Genomic DNA, 27719 nt, shown 5'->3' on the forward strand with positions numbered 1-27719 from the left:
TTCTAGTCCAAAATTGATACCCTTAATTATCGCACACAGGAGGTGTGCCTATCCCTGTCCCCAAAAAAAGGTGAATCATAGACAACCATCTCGGGGTACTTGGAATTGAACCTAGCTCATATGAGAAGCACTTTGGATAGTATTCGAAGAGAAGAATCCGAATCTCTCAATTTTTTTTTAACGTACTTGGAGAGAACGCATTATATCAAAAGTGTGTTTTTTTTGGTATGGCACTATATCAAAAGTATGAATATACTACATGAGTAGTTTAAAGATATTTATTTCCTAATACGAATCCATAAAAATACCAAATACATGGAAAGGCTGGTTTAAGTGGTTGGATTTGGATGCCGAACTCCTTCCCTGGTTTACAACTTATCTTGAACCAAATCGATTCGAATAGAATCATCTATGTTTGATGTGGGTCATAAACCCTAATCTAAGTGGCAACTTCGTATTCTTTCACTCCAAGCGGATATCCCTCGAGGACAGATCACTATACCCATACAATCAGATATCTGACCTTCTGCACACATGATCTACAATTTATACAAAATGGAACTATGAAATGTTGTAAAGATTGGAATCCACAAGTCCTTCGAAATATTAACTTTAACTCATGTATCTATAATCCAACAAACCCAGTTACACAATAATAAGTTTAATACTTTCAAGGCACCTCCACATAGACACCAGCCAAGATGCAGATTTAGGCTTTTTAGCCTAAAAAAATTGAAAAAGATGGAATTGGGAGGGCTATGTTTGGGTCAGAATTTGTTCAACCCCAACCCCAAACCCAACACCCCCCCCCCCCCCATGACTGACAAGTTGGATTGAGGGTGTACTCAATAATCACAAACTTTCTAAACAACATAAGAATCCTGGCACTGTTTGGAATCATCTTTTACACTATTTGGCAAACCATGAAAGAAGTCCAAGAGTTGAGTAGAGATCCTTCATCCATTGTCAAACAACTCAGATTACATTTCTCAAGAAGTTAATCTGTATGATACTTCATGTACATAGAGATCAACCAAGAAACCCTTTATTGGGTCAGAAACACTTCACACTTAAAGTGCAATGGCTCTCACTGAACAGTTGCAACGTAGTTACTACAAGCTTGGGTTAATCAGGAACAATAATCACTCTTTTATCTCTACAGGGTCTAAGTTTTATGAGATCAGCTCCTGAATACAAAAGCTATCTCAACATCTATATCAACTAGAGCCTCATTTGTTTGACGGACAAAAATAGGTGGAAAAGGAGAAGTTATGAGCCCCACATGTAATGGGATTAATGAACAGGAAAAAGAAGAAAAAAATAACTATCGGAAACAATGAAATTTCATAATATTTTATTCCAATGTCTAGTGAAGTTATAAACCCCACATATAATAACGTCACCCCTTTCAAATGGGATGTGATAAATGACTTGTCATATAGACAGATATGTTTCCCTAATTCATAGATGGTTGTCCGCTTAGTTTCCAACCGAGGCAACCAAAGACCTACCTTTTTTTGAAAACCCTACAATTATTGCACCACTTTATTCCCACCCCACTATTTTCCATCAAATAAATAAGACCATTGTCACTTGAGGCATTACAAATCAAGCAATGCTGTGAAGACTCTCCCTCACGGCAATCTCTGCTTCCTCACCCCTATATGGAATCAAAGGCAACCTAAAGAAACTTCAGAGCTGACCTGACACTGAGGGCAGGGAGTGGCATTATCCATAATAAACACTCTCTCACCACAAGTTGTAGCTGATTTTAAGACCCACAAATAAATGGAGAAGACATCAAAAGAAAATAAATACAACAAATTAAAAAAGCAGCAATAAACCACAGCCACTCAGTGCATAACACAGCCTTCTTCCCTACCAAAACACTAAAGATACAATGGAATTGCATATGTAACTACCGAGATCACCAAGGATTAAAAAAAATATTAAATGCATAATTGACAGAAATATCTCTAGTAATTTTAAGCTGAATCCTTTTCTGTCAAACTCCTCAGTAGACATGATTTGATCAAATAATTCAAGATCATTTGGGACATGTTGTCTGGAAGATGTATACCAGGGATTATCATCACATAATTATAGAACCAGATTGAAAATCAATCAGCTTGATTTGATGACTGTCTTGCCACAGGATTGACATATAAGCCTAAGCTCAACTTGAGGGTGAGTTTTTGAAGGAAAAAAAAAACACACACACACATGAATTCTCCATTCCCTTCAAACCTGTGGAAGTGTGGTTAGCTGATATCTATAACAAACAGTGAAAGGTGAGTTAGAGCTCCACTATCGAGGCATGGAGTGAAGAAAAGCTGAAACCCAATGGTGAGCTGCGAAAACTGCTCTCCGGGATCTGGTTGAGCAAGAAATCCAACACAGTTCATAACAGTCATGCCATGTAAGATCCAAGCCAGCTTGGCTTCAGAGGTGCCACAGGGAAATAGTGACAGGGGAACCTTCAATAGGATCACCGCATAACTGACTCTTTCACGAAAGCTCTACCTCCAGAACTGTGAGTATCGTTCAAAGTGAGGAAACAATGTGAAGCTAGTACAGAATCATGCAAAACTTTGCACTTTTGGAGAAAAAATAAGCATTGTACATACGCATATTCAAGGTGAATATTCATGAATCGTGGGTTTTCTTTGCTTTGTGACAGTGTTATGGAGCCTTCAATTACTTGGTCCTGCTGCACCTCTATTGGGTCGTAAAAGTAGAGCAATGTCTGCAAAATATTTTGTTACTGTGATATGAAATTGGCAAACTACTTTCACACAAATACAATATCTTGCTTCAAATAATTTGTTCAAAAGATACATGGGGGGTGGGGGCGCTAGCCATCCAATGGATCATATCTATGCTACAATTATAACCATCACCAACACCTTCACGAACTTTCATACTACTTTTAACATTGAGATCATATGATTGTCAGTTTTTGGACATCATCTCCTAACCAGATTAACCAAAATGTGATCACCCCCCCCCCCTCTGAGATAAATCATGTCAAGATCAAACATGCACATTTCAGAAGTAGGGACCACATAAACAGGCCGGAATAGTTTTCTTTGTTTAAATTAATAACTAGAGGTTCATAACAGGGGGAAATGTCCTTGATATCAAGGTTCCAAAGGAGCAACAGCCCAATTGAGCCATGTAGGCTCAACTGTCAAGGTGGCTGTGAAACATTTTGAAGGGTGGGGATGGGAGGAAGCATCATAACAGTATACCTGTTGCCAATGTGTTGGAAGGTCCTCAGGAGCAGTTGACAGCACAAGTGCCTCATTGGGTTTTTGTCGTTTTTTCCTCTGACTATCTGATGGCTGGATGTCGGAAGATGTTAACTGCGGAGATTGGACTTGGTTATTGGTAGGGAAAATTGCAGGTCCACTGAATTCAACATCAAACCAGAATGCAAAACCATGAAGGGGAGCTGGAGAGAAAGAAAAACACAAGACAGCCAAAGAAATAAAAATCAAGAGAGAGGGTGTTTCATCATACAACCAAAATTGCAAAATAGAATAAAAAAGATAAACTTGCAATTTTCATCAGAATGAAAATGAAACCAAAAAATCCTTTCGGACTTTCTTGCAAAGATTGAAACGACCCCAATTGTATGGTGGCACACCGACTAAATAATATTCAGAATGAAACAACATTATCAACATAAACCGTGAGATCAAGGAACAGGTCAGAGATGATAAGAATTCCATTAAGGACGAGAGGAAAGGCATAAGAGAAGAAGAGAGGTAAAAGAATTTACCAGCCATCATTGATGTAAATCTATATCTTGCTGTTATAGACTCAAGTTCCTGAATTGTGACTGTATAGCAATCCACATGCTTAACCTATTCATCAAGACCATACATAGAATAAGTTTCTAGCACCATTCCAAATATTCCACACAGGATATATGGAGGGGTTATTAGATCAATTTTAACCTGGATTAGGGGTTTTGCATGTGTCCACGGTTGGGTTGCTCCATTCAAGAAAATAAGACATAACCCCTTTTTGAACAACAATCAAAGACTTAATGGCTTCCTCTAGTGTGCGTCAAATAAAGCATTGTTCATTATTCTTTAAATTTGTCAGGCTGTGGAGCTTAGGCTTTGCAATCTTACATACTAGTTATGTGTTCAAGAACTTAAGGTTTGTATTTGTTGCGTATAATTTATGTTTTGTTCTTTACTGGTAAATCTGTATAGTTGAGTAATGATATTGCATACTGTGTTAGTTATCACATGTTACTTCATACTGTTTTTATCATTTGGGAGCCCCCGATCTTTTTAATTTCTTGATTTGCCTCATGGTAAACTCAGATTGGTCTGAAACTTGACATGCGAGCAGCAGATATCCAGATTCACCTGTCCACAAATTTCCAGCCCCATCTGTTCAGCCACGTGACAGTTATAAAAGGTGTGTCAATCTGTTATAAGGTCAGGGGATCCTAAGTGATTTAATATTAATATTTATATTTATTTTTCAAATTGTGCCTCACACCAATCAGGCATGTACTGTGCTTCAGGTGCTAGGAGGCCTTAGCTCCTTGCTTATGCCTCACACTTCTAAAACATAGGCTCAAATTAACTGGAAATGTTATCCACACCATAATCTAGTCAAGGTTATTAATTTTCAGGGAAATCCAACTTCACCACATGTCAATTTAATGAATTTGACCTTGGACTGTTGAAGAAACAAGAGGAAGAACCCCGTACATGACAAGCAATACAGTTAAGAAGGGCCACCAAATTTGACAAGAGGCCTATCCAGAAAATTCCCCATCTATCCAACTGTAGATTCATCAAATCATCCCTCAAGGCAGAAGCAGCTGCACCAGAAAGTCAGAAACCAATATGGCACTTTTGGTGCCAAAACCTTCAACTATATGTTGCCCAACTTTCTTCCAGGCAATGATTTGGGCTCCCTCCAATATTTATAATTGGGACATCCCTCCTAATTAAAAAACTATTCCTAAGCTGAGAGAGAGAGAGAAGGCACACTGATTAGTTTGTTAGGGGTGTCTCTACATATTCACTCACAGTTGTCAGGGTATCGCCTAGGCGTCTGGGCAGGTTTTCAAGGGCTGGACAGGCGCCTTGGGAGCGCCTTGGGACACCTAGGTCCCTGGGCAGTCTATATATTTTTTTTACATACGTTTTTTTCCCCTCTAACTAATGTTGTTTCTAACATTTTTATTGGCTTGTGCACAAGTTGGTGTACAAGTGAGAAGCCTGGGATCATTTACTACCCAAAAAAATTTAATTAAAAAAGGAAAAAAGGGATCGAACTTCACTAGTTCACTTCTCTTATTTACTTAATTTTTTTTTCAACTAGATAATATTGTTTCTAACATAATGTTGTTGCTATAATGCTGTAATGATGTTGCTAGATATAGTGGCAAATTAGTGCATAGATTCAATCTGTATTGTTGTTAATGTAATGTTGTAAGCATAATTATATTATTGTTACACTAGATATAATGGATACATAAATAAATAAAAAAAATACTAGGCACCTTGTCGCATATGCGCTTAAGTGGCCCACCAATGCCTTGGGTTGCCTAGGTGCCTTGACAACTATGTATTGACTACTGGCCTACTGGGGCATCATGATTATCATAGATGGACGTACACCATAAGGCCGATGGTTTCTTTGTCATGAACTACAATGTGTTAAATATGATTTGCATTTTAATTTATGGCAAAAATTTTATGGATGGCAGTTTCCTCCATATGGACCATAGTTATCAAGGCGGGAAAGCGACCATGGCGTTTTAGAGGGGCAAAATTCAAGGCAACACCGCCATGGCGCCCAAGGCGTCCAAGGCGACCAAGGAGCATGGACGCCATGATGGCGACGCCTTGATAACTATGATATGGACTGATGTGGAAAGTCTGATCACTGGATATCTAAGGAATAGTGTGGATAGGCCATGTGTCAAATAGCAGACACAAATTCAATCATATATCATCCCTCCCGTATATACGGGTACCCTCGCATGTACATCCATGCACCCTATTGGTAGTCCAGGATTTTTCAGTTTCGTTTGCCATTTGGCCAACCCCCCGATTGAACTGAACCTTGACATGTGAGCAGGGGACCGTGGGGTCTACCTGTCCTCAAAATTTCAGCCCCCATCTGAGCTGCCAAATAGCAGAACTAGGTGCCCATCCACAAAAACCACTCCATTAAATTATTTCCAAGAACTTGCATGGAGGTATTTTAAAGTGGTGGTGCCCAATGCCCTCCACCTCAAGAACCAAGTATCTAAGGTTTTCTGAAACTGGAAAAGAAAATCCAGAAGAGAATAGACTAGAAACAAAATATATTTGAAACTCTTGGTATAAAGAAAGAGACTCACCACAAATGGCCACGTCAAAACATTCTCACCCGATATTGTCTCCACACATGGCTCCTCAAATGCACACTGTTTTGCAAGCGGCACCATAGCAGACACTGTATATGGAAACAATTAAAAAATTAACTTTGACTCTAATTATCAGTGAAATGATTAATGGAGATGATGCAGGAAGCAAAGCAGCGTATGCTTGAGTTAGCAAGTCAAAAACAACACACCCTTTAAAAAAACCCTCGATTGGGAGCATTAAGGTTATTGACAAGTAATATCGGTTTTCAATCAAAAATTGCCCAAACCACTTGATCTTGGTGTCATTAGATAGATGATTCAATAACTTATCTAACAAACCCAAGATAACACGTTTTAATCACTGTTCAAGAATGCTATGGCCGAAACAAAGAAACCATGAATGTGCATGTGAATGGGATCTTTTAGGCTAAAGTTTCCTCCACAGCCCCTTCAGATATGCCAAGTGGCATGTTAGTTGGAGCTCAAATTTTACGGACATGTTGTCCACATCTAACTTGTAATTTTCAGCCCAAATGTATCTTCCCACTAGAAAAAATAACAAACTAGAAAAGGTTGGCACACCAACTTTGGCAATTTTATCAAAATGGGAAGCAGGTTTGTCTCCTGCAAATTTTGTCTCTCGGATTCAGCATGAATCATAGTTGTCAAGGCATCAACGTTGTGGAGGGGCGCCTAGGCGCTTACACCATAAGGCGCACGGGTACATAGTTAGAAAAAGTCAACCTCAATCATAGTTTCATACAACAGTGCAAACTGCAAATCAAGATTGTCAGAACTTGAAACCAAGTAACCATTAATCAACATCCAGGGAGGATGGCCGCATCACACAACAGTATCTGAATCTCACAGAAAATAATAGGCAAAAAGCCAGCTTCATTCAATGCCCTAACATTGTTTTATAGAAACAGCGAAGGCTGACTCATACAGTCATACTTTCCCCAGGAAATCCAGCATCCAGTAGGAAACAACCTCCTCGAAACAGGAAATAAAAAAATATATAAACCAGATCAGTATTCCTCCTCTTGCGTGAGCAAGAATAGGAATTTCTGAATCAAACAATAACAAGGCTGGCTATAATAAAGAACATTCCAGCCTTACAAAGGAATGAAATAACCAAATAATAGTCCTAACTAGGACCCCACAACCTGGTTTTTCAGGTGAACCAGAAACCTGAACCATAGACCAGTAAAAAGTGGTTCAAAGTGATTCAGTTAAACCTTTGATCTGCATCACTGCATCGCCTTCATCTATAAATAAATTTTCTGTTACTGTTGAAATCCTTGAATAATGGCTTGTGAACAATGTGCCCACAGCCTCTTTATTTATAATTAGAGATCATTACAATAAAGGAAACAAAATCCTAGTCAAATCACATGTGCAACATGTGCATAATGAACCTGAACACTTTAATGTATCTGGGTCCAGGTCACGGATCAACGGGTAATCCGTGAATATTCAACACTCCCCCTCAAGTTGGTGCATACATGTCAAACATGCCCAACTTGCTAACAATAGAACAAAATAATTTACCACCAATTCCCTTAGTAAGAATATCAGCCACTTGATCACTAGACTGAACAAACGGAACATAGATGACCCCTTGCTCCAGCTTTTCCTTGATAAAGTGCCGATCAATCTCAACATGTTTGGTGCGATTATGTTGGACTGGATTATGGGCAATGCTGATTGCGGACTTGCTGTCGCAATAGAGTCTCATAGGAAGGTCAACTGACAATCCAAGATCTTGGAGAAGTCCTTTGAGCCAAAGAAGTTTGCAAATGCCTTGTGCCATGGCTCTAAACTCAGCTTCAGCACTTGACCGAGCAACCACTGCCTGCTTCTTGCTTCTCCAAGTAGTCAAATTTCCTCCAACATAGGTGTAATATCCAAAGGTGGACCTTCTATCATCAGGGCTGCCTGCCCAATCCGCATCAGTATAAGCTTCTACCCGGAGATGACTATGTGAGGAATATAGGACTCCTTTACCAGGAGAGGACTTTAGGTACCTTAGGATTCGGTATGCTACCTCCAAGTGAGAAGAGTGAGGAGCATGCATAAACTGGCTGACTACACTTACTGCAAACGCAATATCTGGTCGGGTATGAGACAAGTATATCACTCTCCCAACCAACCTTCGATAACTGCCCTTATCAATAGGGTCACCATCCTTACACTTCAAGTGTGTGTTAGGTTCCAGAGGTGTATCAGCAGGTTTACACCCAAGCATCCCAGTGTCCTTCAATAAATCGAGAATATACTTTCTCTAAGAAAGAGATATACCTTTAGCAGAGTAGGCAATCTCTATTCCCAAGAAATACCGCAACCTACCCAGGTCCTTGACCTCAAACTCGGTACCCAAATAGGTCTTCAACCGTTGAATTTCTTGTTTATCACTTGATAAATACTGAAGAAAAAGAAGAAGAAAATTAAGAAGAAGAAGAAGAAGAGAAGCCGAGAGAGAGGAGGCGAGATTCAGCAGAACTGGGAGAGTTCCACGATATGTGTAACTCTCCTCTCAATCTTCATTATATCAATCACTTAAAGGGTAAAATAGTAAACACCTAAATAAAATAAAATAAACACCCTACCAACATATTAGACTGAAATACCCTTCTCATTATGATCTGGGTATTAGCTCTCTACGCTAATACCCAGATCACGATAACACTCCCCCTCAAGCTGGAGCATGGATGTCAATCATGCCCAGCTTGTTACAAATATAATCCACTTTTGTACTTCCCAATGACTTTGTGAACACGCTGCATGAGTTGTTCTCTGTCTACGGACATGGCTAGGAGAAATCAAACCTTGTTGTAACTTTTCTCGAATGAAATGATAATCAACTTCAATGTGTTTCGTCCTCTCATGAAACACCGGATTTGAAGCAATATGGACAACAGCTTGATTATCACACAGTTTCATTGGAGCACCATCAACAAAGCCAAGTTCAGTCATTAATTGCTTTAACCACATCAACTCACAAGTAACATGTGTCATAGCCCTGTCTTATGACTCTGCACTGGAGCGGGCAACAACTGTCTGTTTCTTACTCTTCCAGGACACCAAATTTCCACCAACGAAGACACAGTAACTGTAGTAGATCGTTTATCAACTAGAGATCCTGCTCAGTTAGCATCTGAAAAACCTACTATCCGCCCATGACCATGATCACTGTAGAGAAGACCACGTCCAAGAGCCTTTTTAAGATAGCGTAAAATATGCACAACAGCCTCCCAATGAGTTGTCCGAGGAGCAGACAGAAACTGACTCACCATACTAACCGGAAAATCTATATCAGGCCTAGTCACTGTGAGATAATTCAATTTACCAACAAGCCTCCGATACTTTTCTGGATCACCTAAAATCTCACCATCCTCTGCAACAAGTTTTAAGTTAGGATCCATAGGAGTATCTAGAGGCTTAGAACCTAGCATTCCTGTCTCTGACAAAAGATCAAAAACATATTTCCGCTGTGAGAGCAAGATCCCTTTCTTTGATTGAGCAACTTCCACATCCAAAAAATATTTCAGCTTTCCCAAGTCCTTGGTCTGAAATTTCTGCTGCAAGTGTGCCTTCAAACCATCAATTCTAGAAACATCATCTCCTATGATGACTATATCATCAACATAAACCACAAGAAACAGTTTTCCACCTCCAGAACAGCGGAAAAATACAGAATGATCACTATCACACCGTGTCAGCCCAAACTCTAACACAACTTCAATAAACCTGCCGAACCAAGCTCTAGGGGACTGTTTCAGCCCATAAAGAGATTTTTTCAATTTACACACCAAGCCAGACTCCCCCTGAGCAACAAACCCAGGAGGTTGCTCCATATAAATCTCTTCATGCAACCCACCATGCAAGAATGCATTCTTGACATCAAGCTGATATAAGAGCCAATGATAAGTAGCAGCAAGAGATATCAAAATACGAACAGAAGTAAGCTTTGCCACGGGTGAAAAGGTATCCAAGTAATCCACACCATATACTTGGGCATACCCCTTAGCAACCAAACGGGCTTTCAAGCGAGCCAAGGACCCATCAGGATTCACCTTCACCACATACACCCAGCGACAACCAATAGCAATCTTCCCCGAAGGTAAGGGAACAAGATCCCAAGTCTGATTTTCTTCCAATGCCGATAATTCCTCACCCATAGCAGCCCTCCAACCAGGACTAGACAATGCCTCTGCGACAGACTTAGGAACAGGATGATGCTCAACAGTATGTAAACAAGAATGAAAGGTGGAAGACAAACTATCAAAAGAAACAAAGTTAGAAATGGGGTGTTGAGTACAAGCCCTAACCCCTTTACGACGAGCAATTGGAATATCAAGATCAGAAGAAGGGTCCAAAGGAGGAGGATCATTACCTATCACAGGATCTGCCGGCAAAGTAGGAGATGGCGTAGAAGTCGATGTAGCAGGGGTCCAAGGACATACTTTCCATTTGTGAAGTTGATACACACTAGGTTGAGGTGCCGGTAATGAGGCAGCCTGCGGAGCATAGTGAACAGTAGACCGAACAACAGTAACAGGAATATCATCATCCAAGTCAGACACAGTACTAGAAGAATGAACGAACGGTGTAGACTCAAAGAAAGAAACATCAGCGGTAACAAAATATTTTCGCAAGTCAAAAGAATAACAACGATAACCCTTTTGAGTGCGAGAATAACCAACAAACATGCACTTGAGAGCCTTGGGATCCAACTTGGAAACTCCTGAACGATGATCACAAATAAAGCAAACACACGTGGTGGCAAAACAAACAGTGGCTCAGAAAGAAACAACAAAGAAAAAGGAATACCACCACGTAAAACCGAAGAAGGCATACGATTAATGAGATAACACGAGGTTAAAACAGCATCTGCCCAAAAGGATTTAGGCACTTTCATCTCAAACAAGAGACAACGAGTAACCTCCATCAAATGTCTATTTTTCCTCTCAGCCACACCATTTTGCTGAGGGGTGTAGGCACAAGAGGACTGATGAATAATACCACGCTAAGTCATAAAATCAGCAAAAGGAACAGAGAAATATTCCTTAGCATTATCAGTACGAAGAACACACAAAGAGTGTGAAAACTGATTATTCACTTCATTCACAAATGCACAGAATATAGAAAATAACTCGGAACGATTTTTCATTAAATAGATCCAGGTAACCCTGGAATAATCATCAACAAAAGTTACAAAGTAACGAAAACCCAAAGTGGAAACGACAGGACATGGACCCCAAACATCCGAATGAACTAAAGACAGTGGTTGGTCAGACTGTTTATTGACTCTAGGTAGATAACTCGCATGGTGGAGTTTCCCAAACTGACACAACTCACAATTAAAACTAGAAATAGACCGAAAACGACCATCAAGAAGCTTCAAACTCTCCAACGAAGGATGACCCAAACGGCAATGAATCTGGTCCCACCACACCGGCACACGCCATAGATGAAGTGTCCTTAAGTATGTAAAGTCCCCCTGATGCATGACCTCTACCAATCATCCTCTTCGACGAAAGATCCTAAAATACATAAGAGTCAGAAGAAAATGTTACAGAACAGTTATGGGATTTAATAAACCGACTAACAGAGAAAAGGTTAAACGAAAAATCAGGAACATAAAGAACGGAAGACAAAGAAAGAGAAAGTGTAATATGGACAGTACCAGTACCAGTCACCTTAGCCAAGGAACCATTAGCTAAAGTGACACTCGAAGAGGATTGCTGAAAAGAAGAAAGTATACCTGAAACACCAGTCATGTGCTCGAAGGCCCCTGAATCAATGATCCAGGGACGGGAAGAGACAGTCGAAAGGCATGCAGTGGCATTACCTGTCTGAACAAAGGTCGCAGTTGGAGGTTGGGCTGGTTGAGAAATCTGAAACTATGTATAACGGGCATATTCATCATCAGACATCTTCACAGTCTTACCCTCAGTCCGTGGAGAAACAGGAGAATCAGCTGTAGCAGAATTGGCAAACTGTTGCTGAGTTGGTTTGCCATGTAGTTTCCAACAGAAACGTTGGATATGTCCTGGACGACCACAATGATGACAAGTGCGCACGGAACCACCAGAAACATCAGAGGTACCCTGAGTACCTAAGGTAGGTGCCTTACTAGAAACACCAGCCCCACCACCACGACCACGGCCACCACCACCACCACCATCAGCCCCACTGTTGGGCACACAGTTGGATGGAAAAGAAGCCAGGGCTGAAGTATCACCATCATTATTGTGTTCCCGAGAGACACGAAGAACCCTGGAAAAGGTTTCAGACAAAGTGGCTACTTTGTCACCACCAAGAATTTGGGAACGAACAGAGTCAAACTCCTTCCCAAGACCTCCCAAAAAACCTATAACAGCAAGTTGTTCCCGCTGGTTCTGCATCTGTTCCACATTGGCAGTGATAGGAAGTAAGGAATTAAGCTCTTCATACATTCTCTTAAAATCAGCAAAGTACTGGGTCAAAGTACGACCCTTCCTATCAGCCCTGTAGAACTTTTGGGACAAGTCATAAATACGGGACAGATTATTTTGTCCAGAATACAAGATATTAAGATACTCCCACAACTCCTTCACTGTGTCAATGTGTGTCACTAGGTCCACAAATTGGTGATCCATAGAATTCAGCATCTGTCCCAATATTCGAGAATCAACTGTCTCCCATGAAGAGTCATTCTCAGACTTGGTTTTGAACAGATGTTTATGCTGATCACAGCCAGTTAACACTAGGCGAACAATTTTCTTCCACTGCAAAAAATTGGTAACCCCTTCCAACTTCTTCTCGGTAATACGATTTGAAGAGGAAGAAAAAATTTCTGTTGTGAATGACTTTGAACCCTCAACAGGTTTCGGCTCATCATCCATGATTTACTTGATGAAGTGAAGACAAAAGAGACTGAAAAATACTGCAAACAGGGACAGAAGTCGATCAAGACTGAAGAAACTTGATAGAAATCAATAAGGACAGCAAATAACTCCCTCAGATAAAACCTTGAAAAATCTGAAACCAACAGTAGAGACAGCAATCGATCTTCTCAACAAAATCCTGACAAAATCTTCACTTCATCTAATAACTCCTTCGAATAATCCTTAAACAAAAAAGGGAGAGACCTAGTTCTTAATTCATTTCATGAACTAGTCTCTAAACCAATCCAGAAAACAGCATAGGGTGTTGCACCCCTTCAAACAGAAAATAGGAGAAGCCGCAAGTGCTGCAAATCTTCAAAAAAAAAATATTTCTTCAATCGAATGCTGTAAAGAAGGGAACCAATGATCCACGAAGTATGTAACAACCCTTACAGCTCTGATACCATGATAAATACTGAAGAAAAAGAAGAAGAAAAGCCGAGAGAGAGAAGGAGTCGAGATTCAGCAGAACTGGGAGAGTTCCACGATATGTGTAACTCTCCTCTCAATTTTCATTATATCAATCACTTGAAGGGTAAAATTGTAAACACTAAAATAAAATAAAAGAAACACCCTACCAACATATTAGACTGAAATACCCTTCTCATTATGATCTCGGTATTAGCTCTCTGCGCTAATACCCAGATCACGATAATATCACTTCCAGTGATCACTATATCATCTATATAGAGAATCAAAATAGTGATATGATGTCCCACCCTTTTAACAAATAGCGTGTGGTCAGCATTGCTTTGTTGATATCCATTAGCAACCATAGCTCTATGGAAACGACCGAACCAAGCCCGGGGAGACTGTTTTAAGCCATACAAGCTTTCTTCAATTTGCACACCTTTCCCTGAGTGTTTGGTGAGGCAAAACCCGGAGTTATCTCCATGTAGACATCTTCTTCCAACTCTCCAAGTAAGAAGGCATTTTTCACATCAAGTTGTTGAAGATCCCAACCTTGATTCACAGCACAGGAAATGATGACTCTCACTGTATTCATCTTTGCCACAGGAGCAAAGGTTTCTTAATAGTCGATTCCTTAGGTTTATACCTTTCAACCGAACCATCAGATTTATGCTTCACAACAGATACCCATTTACAGCCAACAGGTCTTTCCTGATGGAGGAATTACCAAATCCCAGGTCTGATTTTTCTCTAAGGCACGCATTTCTTTATGCATCGCATCCTTCCATTTTTGCTCTGCTATTGCTTCTTGCCAATTGTTAGGAATAATAACGGAGGATAATGAAGACGCAAAGGCATGGAAAGAAGGAGTAAGGGAGTTGTAAGATACAAAATTAGAAATTGGATGTTGAGTACAACCCCGCTTTGGCTTGTGAACAGCAATAGGTAAATCCATACTGGGATCATAAGGAGGCTTACAAGGAGAATGAGTGGGAGAACTCGGAACAGGTGCTGATTGAGAAGGTAGTGTGGTAGTGGTCTCTTTGTACAATGGTCCATGAGGAGGAAAAAACGTCCCCTGAGAATAATTCTTCAAATCTTTCTCCCCCTGAACTGGTTGCTGCTCAATCTATCCCATTTCTTGTTCTTGACTTGTAATTCCATCCTCCAATTCCACAAAAGAATCCTCTATAACAGGTATATGAACATCCAGAGGAACAATCAGTGGGACCTCTGAATCTACACTTATGACCTCCCCCTGCTGACGTTCCGGTGAGGAAAAGTAGGCCTTGGATTCACGAAACACAACATCCATGGTAACAAATATTTTTCTGATTGGAGGATGGTAGCATTTGTAGCCCTTCCGAGTAGCCGAGTAGCCAAGAAAAATGCACCGAAGTCCCTTTGGGTCGAACTTGCCATGAACATGTTGGTTTCGGGCAATCACCACACAACCAAAATTTTTGTGGTACAACAAAAGTCGAGGAGCTCAATAAAACATCCAACGGGCAGCGTCCTCCTAAGATTCTTGAGGGAAGCCTATTAATAAGATAAGTGGCTGTGAGGACCGCATCACCCCAGAAACGAGGGGGAACAGCCATATCAAACATCAGAGATCGAGCCATCTCAAGTAAGTGCCTGTTCTTGCGTTCAGGAGCCCCATTCTGAGCAGGTGTATCCACACAAGAGGTCTGATGGATAATCCCATGAGTTTCCAAGTATGACTGAAAGGCACCATCCATGTATTCTTTGCCATTGTCAGACCGGAGAATTCTTACCTTCGTATCGAACTGGGTCTGAACCATCTTATGAAATAGGGTAAAACAGCGGAAAACTTCACTCTTATTGTGCATCAAGTAGACCCAAGTGGTTCGACTACAACAATCAATGAAGGTGACCAACCACCGAAAGCCAGAAGTAGAAACATACCGGGCAAGGCCCCAAACGTCAAAATGAATCAAATTAAAAGGTGATAAACTTCTACTATCAGAAATAGGATAAACCGTCCGAGTTTACTTGGCTAAAATGCAAGCATCACAAGAAAGATTAAATTTATTACATCGTTTAACCAAACTGGGAAAAAGATCAGATAAAACCCCTATAGGGGGATGGCCCAAACGTTTATGCCAATTATTCAACTCCAAAATTGCCGAATTAAATTCAGTAGAGGAAGACTGAGATGTCAAGGCTGCCGGCGCACCATCAAGTACATAAAGACCACCAACCACTTTACCACATGCAATCATACGACCCATCTCCAAGTCCTGAAACAAGCAATGGTTGGGAAAAAAAGTCACTTTGCAATTTAAATCTCTGGTTATACTACTAATTGAAAGTAATTTAGTAGAGAATTTTGGAACATGCAAGATAGAGGAAAGGCAAAGAGAAGATGTGCACTGTACAGATCCCTTTCCTGAGATAGAAGAAAGAGATCCGTCAGCAACACAGACTTTAGTATGACCAGATAAAGGAGAATACTTAAAAAAAAGAGATGAAGAACCTGTCATATGGTTGGTTGCTCCAGAGTCAATCACCCAAGAATCGGGAATGACAGAGGAGCAGTTCCCACCAAATGAAATACCTGGAGAAGGAGTGGTAGGAGTAGTAGAAGGCACAAAAACAGCAGAGGCAGCCAATGAAGAGGATGTAGATGCCGAAGAAGACGTGTCCAAACAAGTCACCATATCCCTGAGATGATTGAGTTCAGCCATAACTTGAGAAAGAGACTGCGCAGGTTGTTCTTCAGTGGATGCCTGATTTGCACGTGTGCCAGTAAACCGATTGGAACCACCCCTACCCCGCCCCCGAATATCTGCAAGGCGACCATGTAGCTTCCAACAACGATCCTTTGTGTGTCACTCCTTTCCACAATGATCACATTTAATAGGAGGACGATCCTCAGATGGTCGATCACTAGGAACAGAACGGGAAGTATTGCCAGGGGCAGAAGACTGTGAACCAAAAATAAGAGTCGATCGTTCCTGAGGGACAGGATTAACCATGGCTATACGTCGACTGTCCTCGGCAAAAAGAATTACATATGCCTGCTCAAGAGTAGGTAGAGGATCACGATTCAGAATATTAGACCGGATCAGATCAAATTCAATATTGAGCCCGGCCAAAAAATCAAGTCTTCCCATTTTTTGTAAGCCGTTGCATCAGCAACACTAGATGCAATAAAGGTGCCAAAAAAATCCAACTGTTGCCACAGAGTACACATGGTGTAATAATATTGTGAAAGGGACAACTCTAACTGCTTGGTAGAGTGAATCTTTTGACGAAGTTCATAAGACTGAGCGGCATTCCCAACTTGAGAATACGTGTCCTTGGCTGTTTTCCATATCTTGGCCGCCGAATCGAGAAGAAGATAATGGCAATCTCTTGCTCCATGGAATTCACCAAATAGGACATAACCAGAAAATTAAAATTCTCCCACCGATCATGGGCAGAACCAGTTTCAGCAAGCCTGACAAAGGTTCCAGAGACGTAGCCAGAGAGACCACGGGAACCAATTGCAAACAAGCATGAACGAGACCACAAGAGGTAATTGGCCCCATTTAACTTTATAGGACTGGCTGGAAAAGGAACAAAGTCATGCTGCGATGTGCTGTCAGGGCTAGAGGAAGCAAACATAACATCAGAGTTGTCAGGCATGGTGACTGGTAAAAAAAAAAATAATAATGGAAAAAAAATCGCAGTTTTGTTTACTGCACAGGGGAAAAAATTTTAGGGGAAAAAAGAGCCCTTGGTGGGAGACAACTCACCACCAAGGGAGGGTCTAAAAGGATCGCAAGGAAGCGGGAAGTCCTCCCTCGAGAAAAAGAGAGAGAGAGAGAGAGTAGCGGGAGGGAGGCGGTGGTGTGAAAAAAAGGTGGGTAAAGGCTGCCGGAGGGCTGGCGGAAGACTGGTGGAGGTGCTGCTGGCGGTGGTACTGCTGCTAGGGTGACTTCACGATGGAGAGAAGAGAGAAAAAAACAAAAAACAGGAAAGAAATTTTTGGATCCCATATTCTCGGATTGGCTCTGACCATGTTGAAATCCTTGAATAATGGCTTGTGAACAATGTGCCCACAGCCTCTTTATTTATAATCAGAGATCATTACAATAAAGGAAATAAAATTCTAGTCAAATCACATGTGCAACATGTGCATAATGTACCTGGACACTTTAATGTATCCGGGTCACGGATCAACGGGTAATCCGTGAACATTCAACAGTTACTAATCCCAAAAAAATAATAAGGCAACTTTGGTTCGGTGGATGAAAATTTAAGTATATATGTTTGATGCATGGGCTATGTACAATTGCGAGAGGACCCAAAATTTGAACATAGCTAGTCCAAGGGGTATATTAGCCTTTCAACAGTCCATGACAAACTTTAAAACGGCTTATCTGATTGAGAGTCTATAAAGGAGTCATCAGTAAATATATATCCTTATTAAGAAGAGACTGGAAGAAAACTATAATACACCTGCTACTTAGAATTAACAAATCTTGAAAACTCAAGTTGCAACCTTTTCTCACCTTTAGAATTCTATCAATTAGGACCATAGATATTGATGATGTCCCCTTTTTTTCCCAAATAGAAAGGGAGAATTTATTTGTTTCTGATAAGCATAACTACATAATGTAGGAGTGGCAATATCCATTACATCTGTCATGTCAAGGATGGATGCCAAAGCTCATGCTCACTTAATTAAATGAGTTAAACTCCACAGACCCCAATGTTTAGGTATCATCCACCCCAATCATGACCTTGACACCCCAAGAACTCGCAGCCTCAGTAAATTAAACCCTGGTTCAGCCTGCAATCCAAACATGACCGCATACAGCTGCACCACAGTAGAGTGTTGATTACACAAAGGCCCGAGTACACACCAAGAATAGATCCATCAGTAATGCTAAAATATAAAGCCCCACATACAAATCCTCCCTAAAAAGCCCTCCCCTGGCAAAGCACATCAACTAAAGAATAAGCTGACACAAGCGCCAAGTAAAAGAAAAGCTACCATGAGAGCAAAGCAGCTTAGCTATTCACAAGATGGTGAAGGCATCATCAAGGAGCACCACTATGATGACCAAGCCACCAAATAACAAGCTTTGAGTCACCCTCGATGTTGGTGTTTAGTCAGCCTCTAGAAATAGAAACTCCTGAGCACCCACCCAAAAACCATGGGGGGGGGGGGGTGCCACTCATGCTGAATCTACAGAGGCAAAACTACAGAACTCCTCACTGGGACCATTGTCTAATGAAATTGTCGGTTGATATGTCTCGGAAAGCATCCAAAATGATAGCCCATCTAGCAGTTCTAAGAGTAATCAACACAATCACCTGCAGGGAATATCTGCTCCATCCTACAAACATCCTATTATTCCTTACCCAAATAGTCCAAATACCAACCAAGAAAACATAAAACCCCATCAGCTTGCCCATATTCCACAGAGATACTGATTACCAAAACAACGTAAGGTCTTATATTCCCTGAGGAATACAGGCTAAACCAAACAAAGTAAAGAAATGGGCCCAAGTATCCCACATTCCACATTCCAAATTTGATCATGGAGAGGGAACAAAGAAGATGATGCTTCCAAGCCCAAGCATTCCCACCCTCAATATGTCATCCCGTTATCCCAAATGTGGAGGGGAGAGGATTAGAGGAAAGTACCAATCTGTCAAGCAGACATAAAAAAAGAAAAGGGAGAGGGGGGAGAGCAGCCAGAGTGCATGACCACAGTCATCAGATAGATTTAGTACATTCTGACAAATTTAAATTTATAATATGATTTGGAGAATCACTGAACTCTCAACTAAACCTTAGCTCAGGTCCATGGGAAAGGCTACACAAAACCAGTTTTACCATTTCACACTGGAGCGTAGCATAATACTGAAACAGAGAATTTCTCGTTCCAATGCAGAAATGTCCAATAAGGATGGGTCAGGGATTTATGGCTGGCCCACAGAGTAGCCCACCAATTGAATGGAGAAGCTGATTTTTTGCATCCAGCACATCACCAAGACCACCACCCAAAAAAAAAAAAAAAAAAAGAACACACGCACACACACACACACACAGAGTTGAAGATCATTTGATTAATCATATGTACTCACTATCAATCCCATAAACATTGCGCCAGAAATCAATGCTTTCACTATATCTTTCAGGATGCGTAACAGGTGCCATGTACAACTGCAGAAGATGCAGAGCACATATTAGCAAGAGGAGGTTTAATACTTTCCTCTGATAATGACCGGTTTGATAAATACAAGAGATAATTTTTAAAAAATCAAATTACGTTTTCCTCACATGGCTAATACTATTGAATTATCAAGAGTGCTCTAGGTTATAGCAAGCTACCTTTTTGGACAAATTCATACAAATAGGGAGCAGCTCCAAAAAATAAAGTACTGAATTTATTATAGGAAAAAAAAAGGTGGAATAGAAGTGTATGAGATACTGATTTTCTGATTAGGTTACCGTAGCATGAGAAGGAAGAATAAGTCCTCCGGGCTTCAACCAACGATCCCTGGCTGTAATTACACTCCCAAGCATGCTCTACAGGGAAAAGCATGAATATTTAAAATAATATAGAAGATAGATAAAGGATTAAGTTTCAAAATGAGCCAATAACAATTTGATGCTTATATAAGAGCATTGAAATAACAGAAGCACTCAAACCCCAAGAATCAAAGCGCTGCAAATTCATCTTAGTTAAATACTAAACTAATATGTGCAATTCAACCATGAAAAACTAGATCACATCAATCACCTCATACAAGAGCATGTAGCCCATCCACTCTGAAATTATAACATCAACCTCCTCCTCAATTTCAACATCCTGCAAAGATCAGCATCAGCATGAGTGCCTAAATCAATTTAGAGACAGCTGTAGGTCGAGACCCATCAGCTTTATTGACCTCCAGACAAAATCTATCACATTCATAAGTTTACCTTGTAATGTTTATCCATATAAAGAATAAATTATAAAAGTTTCTGGTTCTTCAGGGGTAAAGATCAGTTCTGAAAGAGGCCAGCAGGCTCGTTAAACTGGGTTGCAGAGGAACCGGAAGACAGAGTGGTCATTCTCAAAGAAGAACTACATGTTTGAAGAACCAGTGGAAAGAGGGGGAAAAAGCAGCAAGTTTTCGTAAAAATCAGCCAAATGAATGATGCATTGCTTTTTCATCATACTGCTCAAACTGGGCTGAACCATGGTATGAAACAGCCCTCTGAAGACTCAAGTTGAATAGCAAGTCAGTTTAGGAGCCATTGGAAACAAAAAATACAATTCTTGAGATCAAATGATCTGTTTCCAAAATTTAACACATTTATTGTTCAATTACCTTCTTTATGATGTAGACCAAGAGAGTTTCCAGCAGAAGTATTCACACCGGAACAAGCCAAATCCTAGTATAATGGGTTAAATAAGTAGCCTACTGGGTTATATGGGTCATGGGCTGGGAATTTTTATGGTTTATATTATAATGGGCCTATTTTAAAAGCTCATATATGAGGGATGAGTGGCCCATACGTATTTAACTAGTTAGTTGTGTCTAGTACTCTAAAGTTGTAAAGTCTTGGGGATGTTAATAGGTTAGTTTCATTGTTAGTTGAGAAAGACCTTGAAAATGTAAAGTTCATTAAGTATCTTGAAAAGGTCCTAATGTAAGTCTTTGGAAATATATAGGCCATTAAGTCTAGGAGGAAGTTCCAATGAGGGTCTAGAACTGATGCAATGGCTCTCGAGTGGTTTTTCACTAATATGACCGGATTTGGAAACCGAAAACCAAAGCAACTTAGGATTTTGGTCTAATAAGTACTGGTAATGATTATTTGTTTTGGGGTTCATCTTGTAATTTTCATTTCACTTTATTTTCTTTTCTTTTGTTCGGGATTTGGTTATGTATGATATAGGAGATAGAGTTTGAGTGGAAGATGAATTCAGTTTTACAATCAGTCTAGGAGTCTTTTTTTTCCCCCCCCTCTTTATATGTTGGGATGTACTCATCGACTACACAAAGATTAATGGACAATTGAGTTTTTCCTCGAGTAGACTATGTGGCTTTGTGGTTAGTGCTTTCTTCTTCCTTCTCCCTTCCAGGTATTCTTATCCTGGTTTCTTGTTTCTGCTCCTTCCTTCCTTTTTGATGCAGATAAGTCACCTAGATGGCTTATTTTATTGGAAATAAGCTTTGTGTTGGGTTATGTATGTGTTAGGCCTTTGATCCCATGTGTTTTCATTGTAATGGGTCACTTTAATGGGTCTAAAATATGGGTAGAAAGTAGGAAAACGGGATTTTTTTTCTTAGTTTAGTTAGAGTCCTGTTTTGAGTCAGTTTTATTCATTATTTAGTTTCCTAGTCGGTTTATTTTACCTTATTAGTTAAGGATTGGGTTAGGCCTTTCCTTTATAGTTTATGAGTCTTCTATATAAATTTGTAAGGGGCTACAGCCATGGTTCAAAATCTCATCGAAATTTCGGATATTTCAATGGGTCCGAGACGAGATGGTAGGTAGAAATAAAAAATGCAATATTTCGAAAATTTCAGACATTTCGGAAATTTCGGTCTAAAAATGCATTGTTTCGTCGAAATTTCAGTTATTTTGGTAATTTTGTTTCAGTATTTCGCTCATTTCGGCAATTTGCACCCCAAAATGGCCAAGCAAAACTCATAGAAAAAATACAATGTTTCAGCGAAATTTCGTCGAAATTTTGGTCTGGCTGAAATGGACTTCCGAGACAAGATTTCTATGGCTACAGCCTTGTACACGAATTTGATTAATGAGATTGAGAAGATGAAACATAGATTTGTGCTTTGCTCCATGAGAGAGGATGGTGAGATGCCATTGGTGAGAGACCAAAATACGGTGGGAGGTCATGGGTGAGAGACCCAAGTCTAAGAGAGACTACCCTATCTTCTTCTTCCCTTCTTCAATTTCTATTTTTTATTTCCTGCATCGAAGCATTTACTGTTGCTGGACCTGAAGTTTGTGATCCTCTTATGGAATGGTTACCACTTGTGATTGGTCTACATTACTTTTCCTCTTCTTTTCTCTCTTTTTTCCCTTTACCCCCTGTTCCTTCTCCCTTTTATTGGTATACTCTGTTTCTGCGGTAAAACTGGTCAACAATAGAGAGAGCCAATCTCTCTTGATACTCTTCTGTTTTGTCTCATCTTTTGGGTGTGAACTGATATATCCTAGGCGACTCTAGTTGATGCAGTTAAATTACCTACTTGGGCTTATTTTATTAGAAATAAGATTTGGGTTGGTGATGTAGATCCATGGTACAAAATTTCGCAATATATTGCCGAAATTTCGGTAAATTTCGGTAATTTCGACACTACCGAGATGAGATGGGCTTCCGAAATGAAAAAAGTTCAAATTTCGTAGAAATTTCGGTATATTTCGGTATATTTCGTAGCAATACTGTGTATTGAGCAGTAAATTTCGGTACATTTCGGTATATTTCAGTAAATTTCGTAGAAATACTGTGTATTGAGTATTGAACTATTGACTATTATGAAGTTTATGAGTTATGACTTATGCACTTATGACTTTATGAGTTTACACTTTAAAGTTTAAACTTTAAAGTTTAAACTAAAGGCTACATTTGACTTTATTTTTGTTTCATTACTTTGTTTAAATTTCTTATTATGTCTTTTAGTACTTAAACAATATGTATTTAACTATTTTATACATCAGGGTCTGACCGTATACAGTCAATCAAGGGTGCAAACCCAAAACACCACTTTGAGTTCATTTTTTTTTTGCAATATGAAGGTTTAAATGTGTTTATTTAGCTTAAATAAGGGTGTACATGAAGTATCAGGCCTTAATATGGCCAAAACCCCATCGAGATGGAGTGCCGAAATATGGCAGAAAAAATACCATATTTCGGCGAAATTTCGGTATATTTCGGATATCTCGGTAGGCCCAAGATACCGATATATCGCAAGATATTGAACTATGTGTAGATCACAGATTCCAGCATAGGTGTAACCACAGGAACAAAGCCCAAAAACCAGGTCAAGATCGGGTTTGCCTGGTCTGATGTGGCCTGGTTCTTGGTTGGTTCGATGGAGGACATTCTAGGGAAGCCGGATTACTAATTGTGTGGAGCATATCATAAAGTATCAGACTGATTGTGTGGAGTATCTTCAAGAAGATTTGAGCTGTCAATGAGAAGATTTCATCTAGTTGCCATTTTGCTTACTTTCTATTTTAATTTCTTTGGTCAATGACAAAATTAGATTTTAGTTTCTATTTTTTAGTATCCATTTTTGTTTTAGAAGGCTAGATTCTATAAAGCTTTACTAGTTTCTATTTTTAAGGGGTTTCCATTTCTAAGAGTTCAAAGTTGTAACGGGAGTATGTTAGGCCACACAAGGAAGGTTTTATTTACTGTATTGATTAAAGTTTACAAATAAAAAAGAAGGGGCACTACTACAGTGACGATTGGACAAACTATTTTGAATGGCTCTATCCTGTTGTAACTGTGAGAGGCAGGCCTGTGGGATGCAGAAACCCTAGTGAGAGTCTAAGTGGGTTAGTGGGATTCTAACCTAAGCTTGGGTGGGAGGCTCAGGTCATTTTATTTTCTGTTTTGTTTCTTCTATCGGTTCCTGCAATTTCAAACCTTGTGGTTCCCCTGTATTTGTGACATATTGCTGCAACTAAGAATCAGCCATATCTCAAAATCTGACCATTGTGTTTCAAAGATATTCTGAGGCATGTTTCTATTGATAAATAACAATTACCGACCAAAACTTGGTCCTGATCTGTTCAGCAGATCGGTAGTTGCTGGTAGTTCCTAATTTTTGAAAATCAAAGTTTCTATTTCTGAACTGCCTTTATACCAACCCTTATCCAACCATAGCATTACTGCCAAATTTTGGGGTTTTGAACTTCTATCTTAGCCATACACTCAACCAGTGTTTGGACCTGATCTGAGTCCTGGATTTGGAATTATAAAAATTCTCACATTCTAGTGTTTTAACACCCTGAGATCCTACCTGTTGGAAGGATTCTGAAATTTGCTGTTAAGCTGAGCTGGGATCCATTAGTTGGGTTATGTCTATGTTGGGCCTTTGATCCAATGTGTTTCAATATAATAGGCCACTGTAATGGACCTATAATATAGGTAGAGGCTAGGCATATGGGATTAGTCAAGTGCCTTTATTTCTTTTTCTTTTTTTTTTTTTTGTGGATAAAAAAATATATTACCAAAGCAAGGAGAAGAGAGGGGGGGAATATACAAGGGGAAAACTGAAGGGGGGGGGGGGAGAAAAGGCCCAAACCAAACTAAGAATGGGAATGAGGCCGTAAAAGAGCACTGTCTAATTCCCAGGAAACAACAATATGCCTGTTCCTTAGGGAATCACAAAAGGGCTTTTTGGGGAGAACAGTCAACTTAGAGGAAACATCCAAAGAGATGGCTTTCCAAATCTGATCAAAGAACCGGGAATTGGAGGTCCATCTCCTAAAGTTCCTCTCCATCCAGATGTGGTACAGGGCTGTGCCAAACACCAGCTTACCGACAGTGTCGCAGATAGAACATCCATGGAAGGTCATATCCATCCAGAGCCATTCTTTAGCGAAGGGGAGAGGTCTCCTGCAGTGAGGGCAAATAGAAGAAAGGGCTTTCTGCCAGATAGTAGAGGAGAAAGGGCAAGCGAAGAAGAGGTGGTCAGTGTCTTCAGAACCATTCCGACAGAAGATGCAAGGAGGGGAGAGAGGGATTCTACGGTGAAGGAGGAAGATGCAGCGAGGCCTTTATTTCTTTATTTTAATTGTTACTAAGTGGTTTAGTTAGGCTGGATTAGGATAATATAAGTCCAGTCCTGTTTTGAGTCAGTTTCCTTTATTATTTTAGTTTCCTAGTCAGTTTATGTTACCTTTCGTTAAGGATTGGGTTAGGCCTTTCTTTTTTGTGTTTGAGTCTGTTTTTGAGTCTTCCATATAAGTTTGTAAGGAGCTACAGCCTGGCACGAATTTGATTAATGAGATTTTGGCTTGAGCCTGTTCTTTAATGGCTGGTGGAACTTATGCGGTGGGATACCTTTAATGGCTGGTGGGACTTCTTCTTCTTCTTCTTACTTCTTCTCCATCAATATTCAAAATAAGTACTCCATTTGCAGTCTTTTACTGTCCCCTTCCATTTAAGGACGACTTGAGTTAGGTCCTCTCCCCCCCCCCCCCTTTTTTGTTCCCCCCTCTCTCTCTCCCCTCTCCTTGTACATCCCCCCCCCTTTTTTTTTCCTTCCTGCCCCCTCCTGGGGTTTGGTAATATATACTTATTCACCAAAAAAATAGTAAGTACTCTATTGTTTTCTACAACTCCATATCCTGTCTAATGATTTTAATACATTCAGGTGCTATTTTGCGACTTGGAGATCGATATTGTTCTTTTTCCTGAATCGATTTATTGGAGGCTATCTATTTTGCTGGCTGGTTTTTTTTTTTTTTTTTTGACAATTACAGAATTTCTCGTGGTTGATTGAAGATCGCATCTCCTTGCTAGTTCATCAGAACTTTTCGTGGTTGATTGCAACTTGGAGATTTAACTGAGAATGGGTGACATAAAGACAATTGTGACTGAACTGTCATCATCTTCTCATCGCATTACTGAAAGAAAACTCAAAGGAATCCATAACTTTCAGCAATGGAAGAAGGTGGTTCGATTGGGCTTGACTGGGCGTGATCAACAGGATCACTTGACAAAATCAAAGCCTGAAGGTGACACAACATGGGACACTGTGGATGTAAGGATATTGAGTCAGATGTTGAACTCAATGGATAACCAGATTGCAGACCTGGTTACTCATATTGACACGGTAAAGGATTTATGGGAGTATTTAAATGTCCTTTACTCTGGGAAGGACAACTTGTCTCGAATTTATGTTCTGTCCCAAGCTTTTTATAAAGTAGATCAGAAGACCCTGACTGTTACTCAATATTTTGCTGAATTCAAGCGCTTGTAGGAGGAGCTGAATTCCATTCTTCCTCTCTCTTTGGATGTGCAAGAGATGCAGCGCCAGCGAGAGCAGCTGGCTGTTATGGTATTTTTGGGTGGACTTCGAAAAGAATTTGAGCCAGTAAGGTTTCAAATCTCCGGTGGGGATAGGGTAACCACACTCCCTAAGGCATTTTCTCGTGTTTTACAAGTTTCCTGCGAGAGCAGCCAAGATTCCACCCATGGTGGTGATAGTTCGGCACTTGCAGCCTTTCCTGACCGTGGGTCCAGTGGTGGGATAGGTAATGGTGGTAGTGGTCGTGGGTCAGGGAATAGTAAAGCCCCCACGTCTAGTAGTTCGGAGACTTTAGGATAGGTGCGCACTTGTCATCATTGTGGCAAAACTGGTCACATTCAACGGTTTTGCTGGAAGCTTCATGGTAAACCACCTCAGTTTGCAAATTCAACCAACAGTGATCCGGTGGTTCCCACTCCTTCCAAGCCTGAGGGTAAAACAGTGACCATGTCTGATGAAGATTATGAGCGATTCACTCAATTTCAGAATTCTAAGTCATCTTAGTTCTCCATTGCTACACTAGTTCAGCCAGGTAATGCTATTGCATGCCTTTCGTCTACTTTTCGTCCCTGGATCATTGATTCAGGAGCTTCGGACCATATGACTGGAGCATCAGGTATTTTCTCTTCATTTCGTGAGTCTTCCTCTAATGTTGTGTTAGCTGATGGATCTCTTGCTAAAGTTCGGGGTACAGGCACTGTGCATGTTACCCCTTCTTTGTCGTTGTCCTCTGATTCTTATTTGCCCAAATTTCCTTCTAATTTATTGTCCGTTTGAAAATTCACCAAAGCTAACAATTGTTCTGTTACATATTTTCCTGATTATTGTGAGTTTTAGGATCTCAAGTCAAGGAAGAAGATTTGTAGAGGTCGAGTATTTGGGGAACTATATATTCTTGAAGACGCATCCACTGTGGCATGTTCGAGTGTGGCAATTCCTCATCAAATCCATCGTCGTTT

At 40.2% G+C, this 27719-nt stretch overlaps 1 protein-coding gene across 1 annotated transcript; it reads right to left on the bottom strand.

The window, feature by feature from the left end:
• Positions 1 to 2113: 2113 nt before the first annotated feature.
• LOC122644615 (probable protein arginine N-methyltransferase 6) lies at positions 2114 to 20606 on the bottom strand. The gene is made up of 8 exons (XM_043837995.1): positions 20499 to 20606; positions 20207 to 20284; positions 19840 to 19918; positions 6383 to 6477; positions 3785 to 3869; positions 3252 to 3454; positions 2628 to 2746; positions 2114 to 2531 (listed from the first exon to the last, which is right to left on the bottom strand). The coding sequence occupies exons 1-8, from the start codon at positions 20520 to 20522 to the stop codon at positions 2489 to 2491; spliced, it is 726 nt and encodes a 241-aa protein (XP_043693930.1). The 5' UTR covers positions 20523 to 20606; the 3' UTR covers positions 2114 to 2488.
• Between the last annotated feature and the right edge of the window lie 7113 nt (positions 20607 to 27719).

Source organism: Telopea speciosissima, chromosome 11, assembly GCF_018873765.1.
Source record: "Telopea speciosissima isolate NSW1024214 ecotype Mountain lineage chromosome 11, Tspe_v1, whole genome shotgun sequence".
In the NCBI taxonomy this organism is placed as follows: domain Eukaryota; kingdom Viridiplantae; phylum Streptophyta; class Magnoliopsida; order Proteales; family Proteaceae; genus Telopea; species Telopea speciosissima.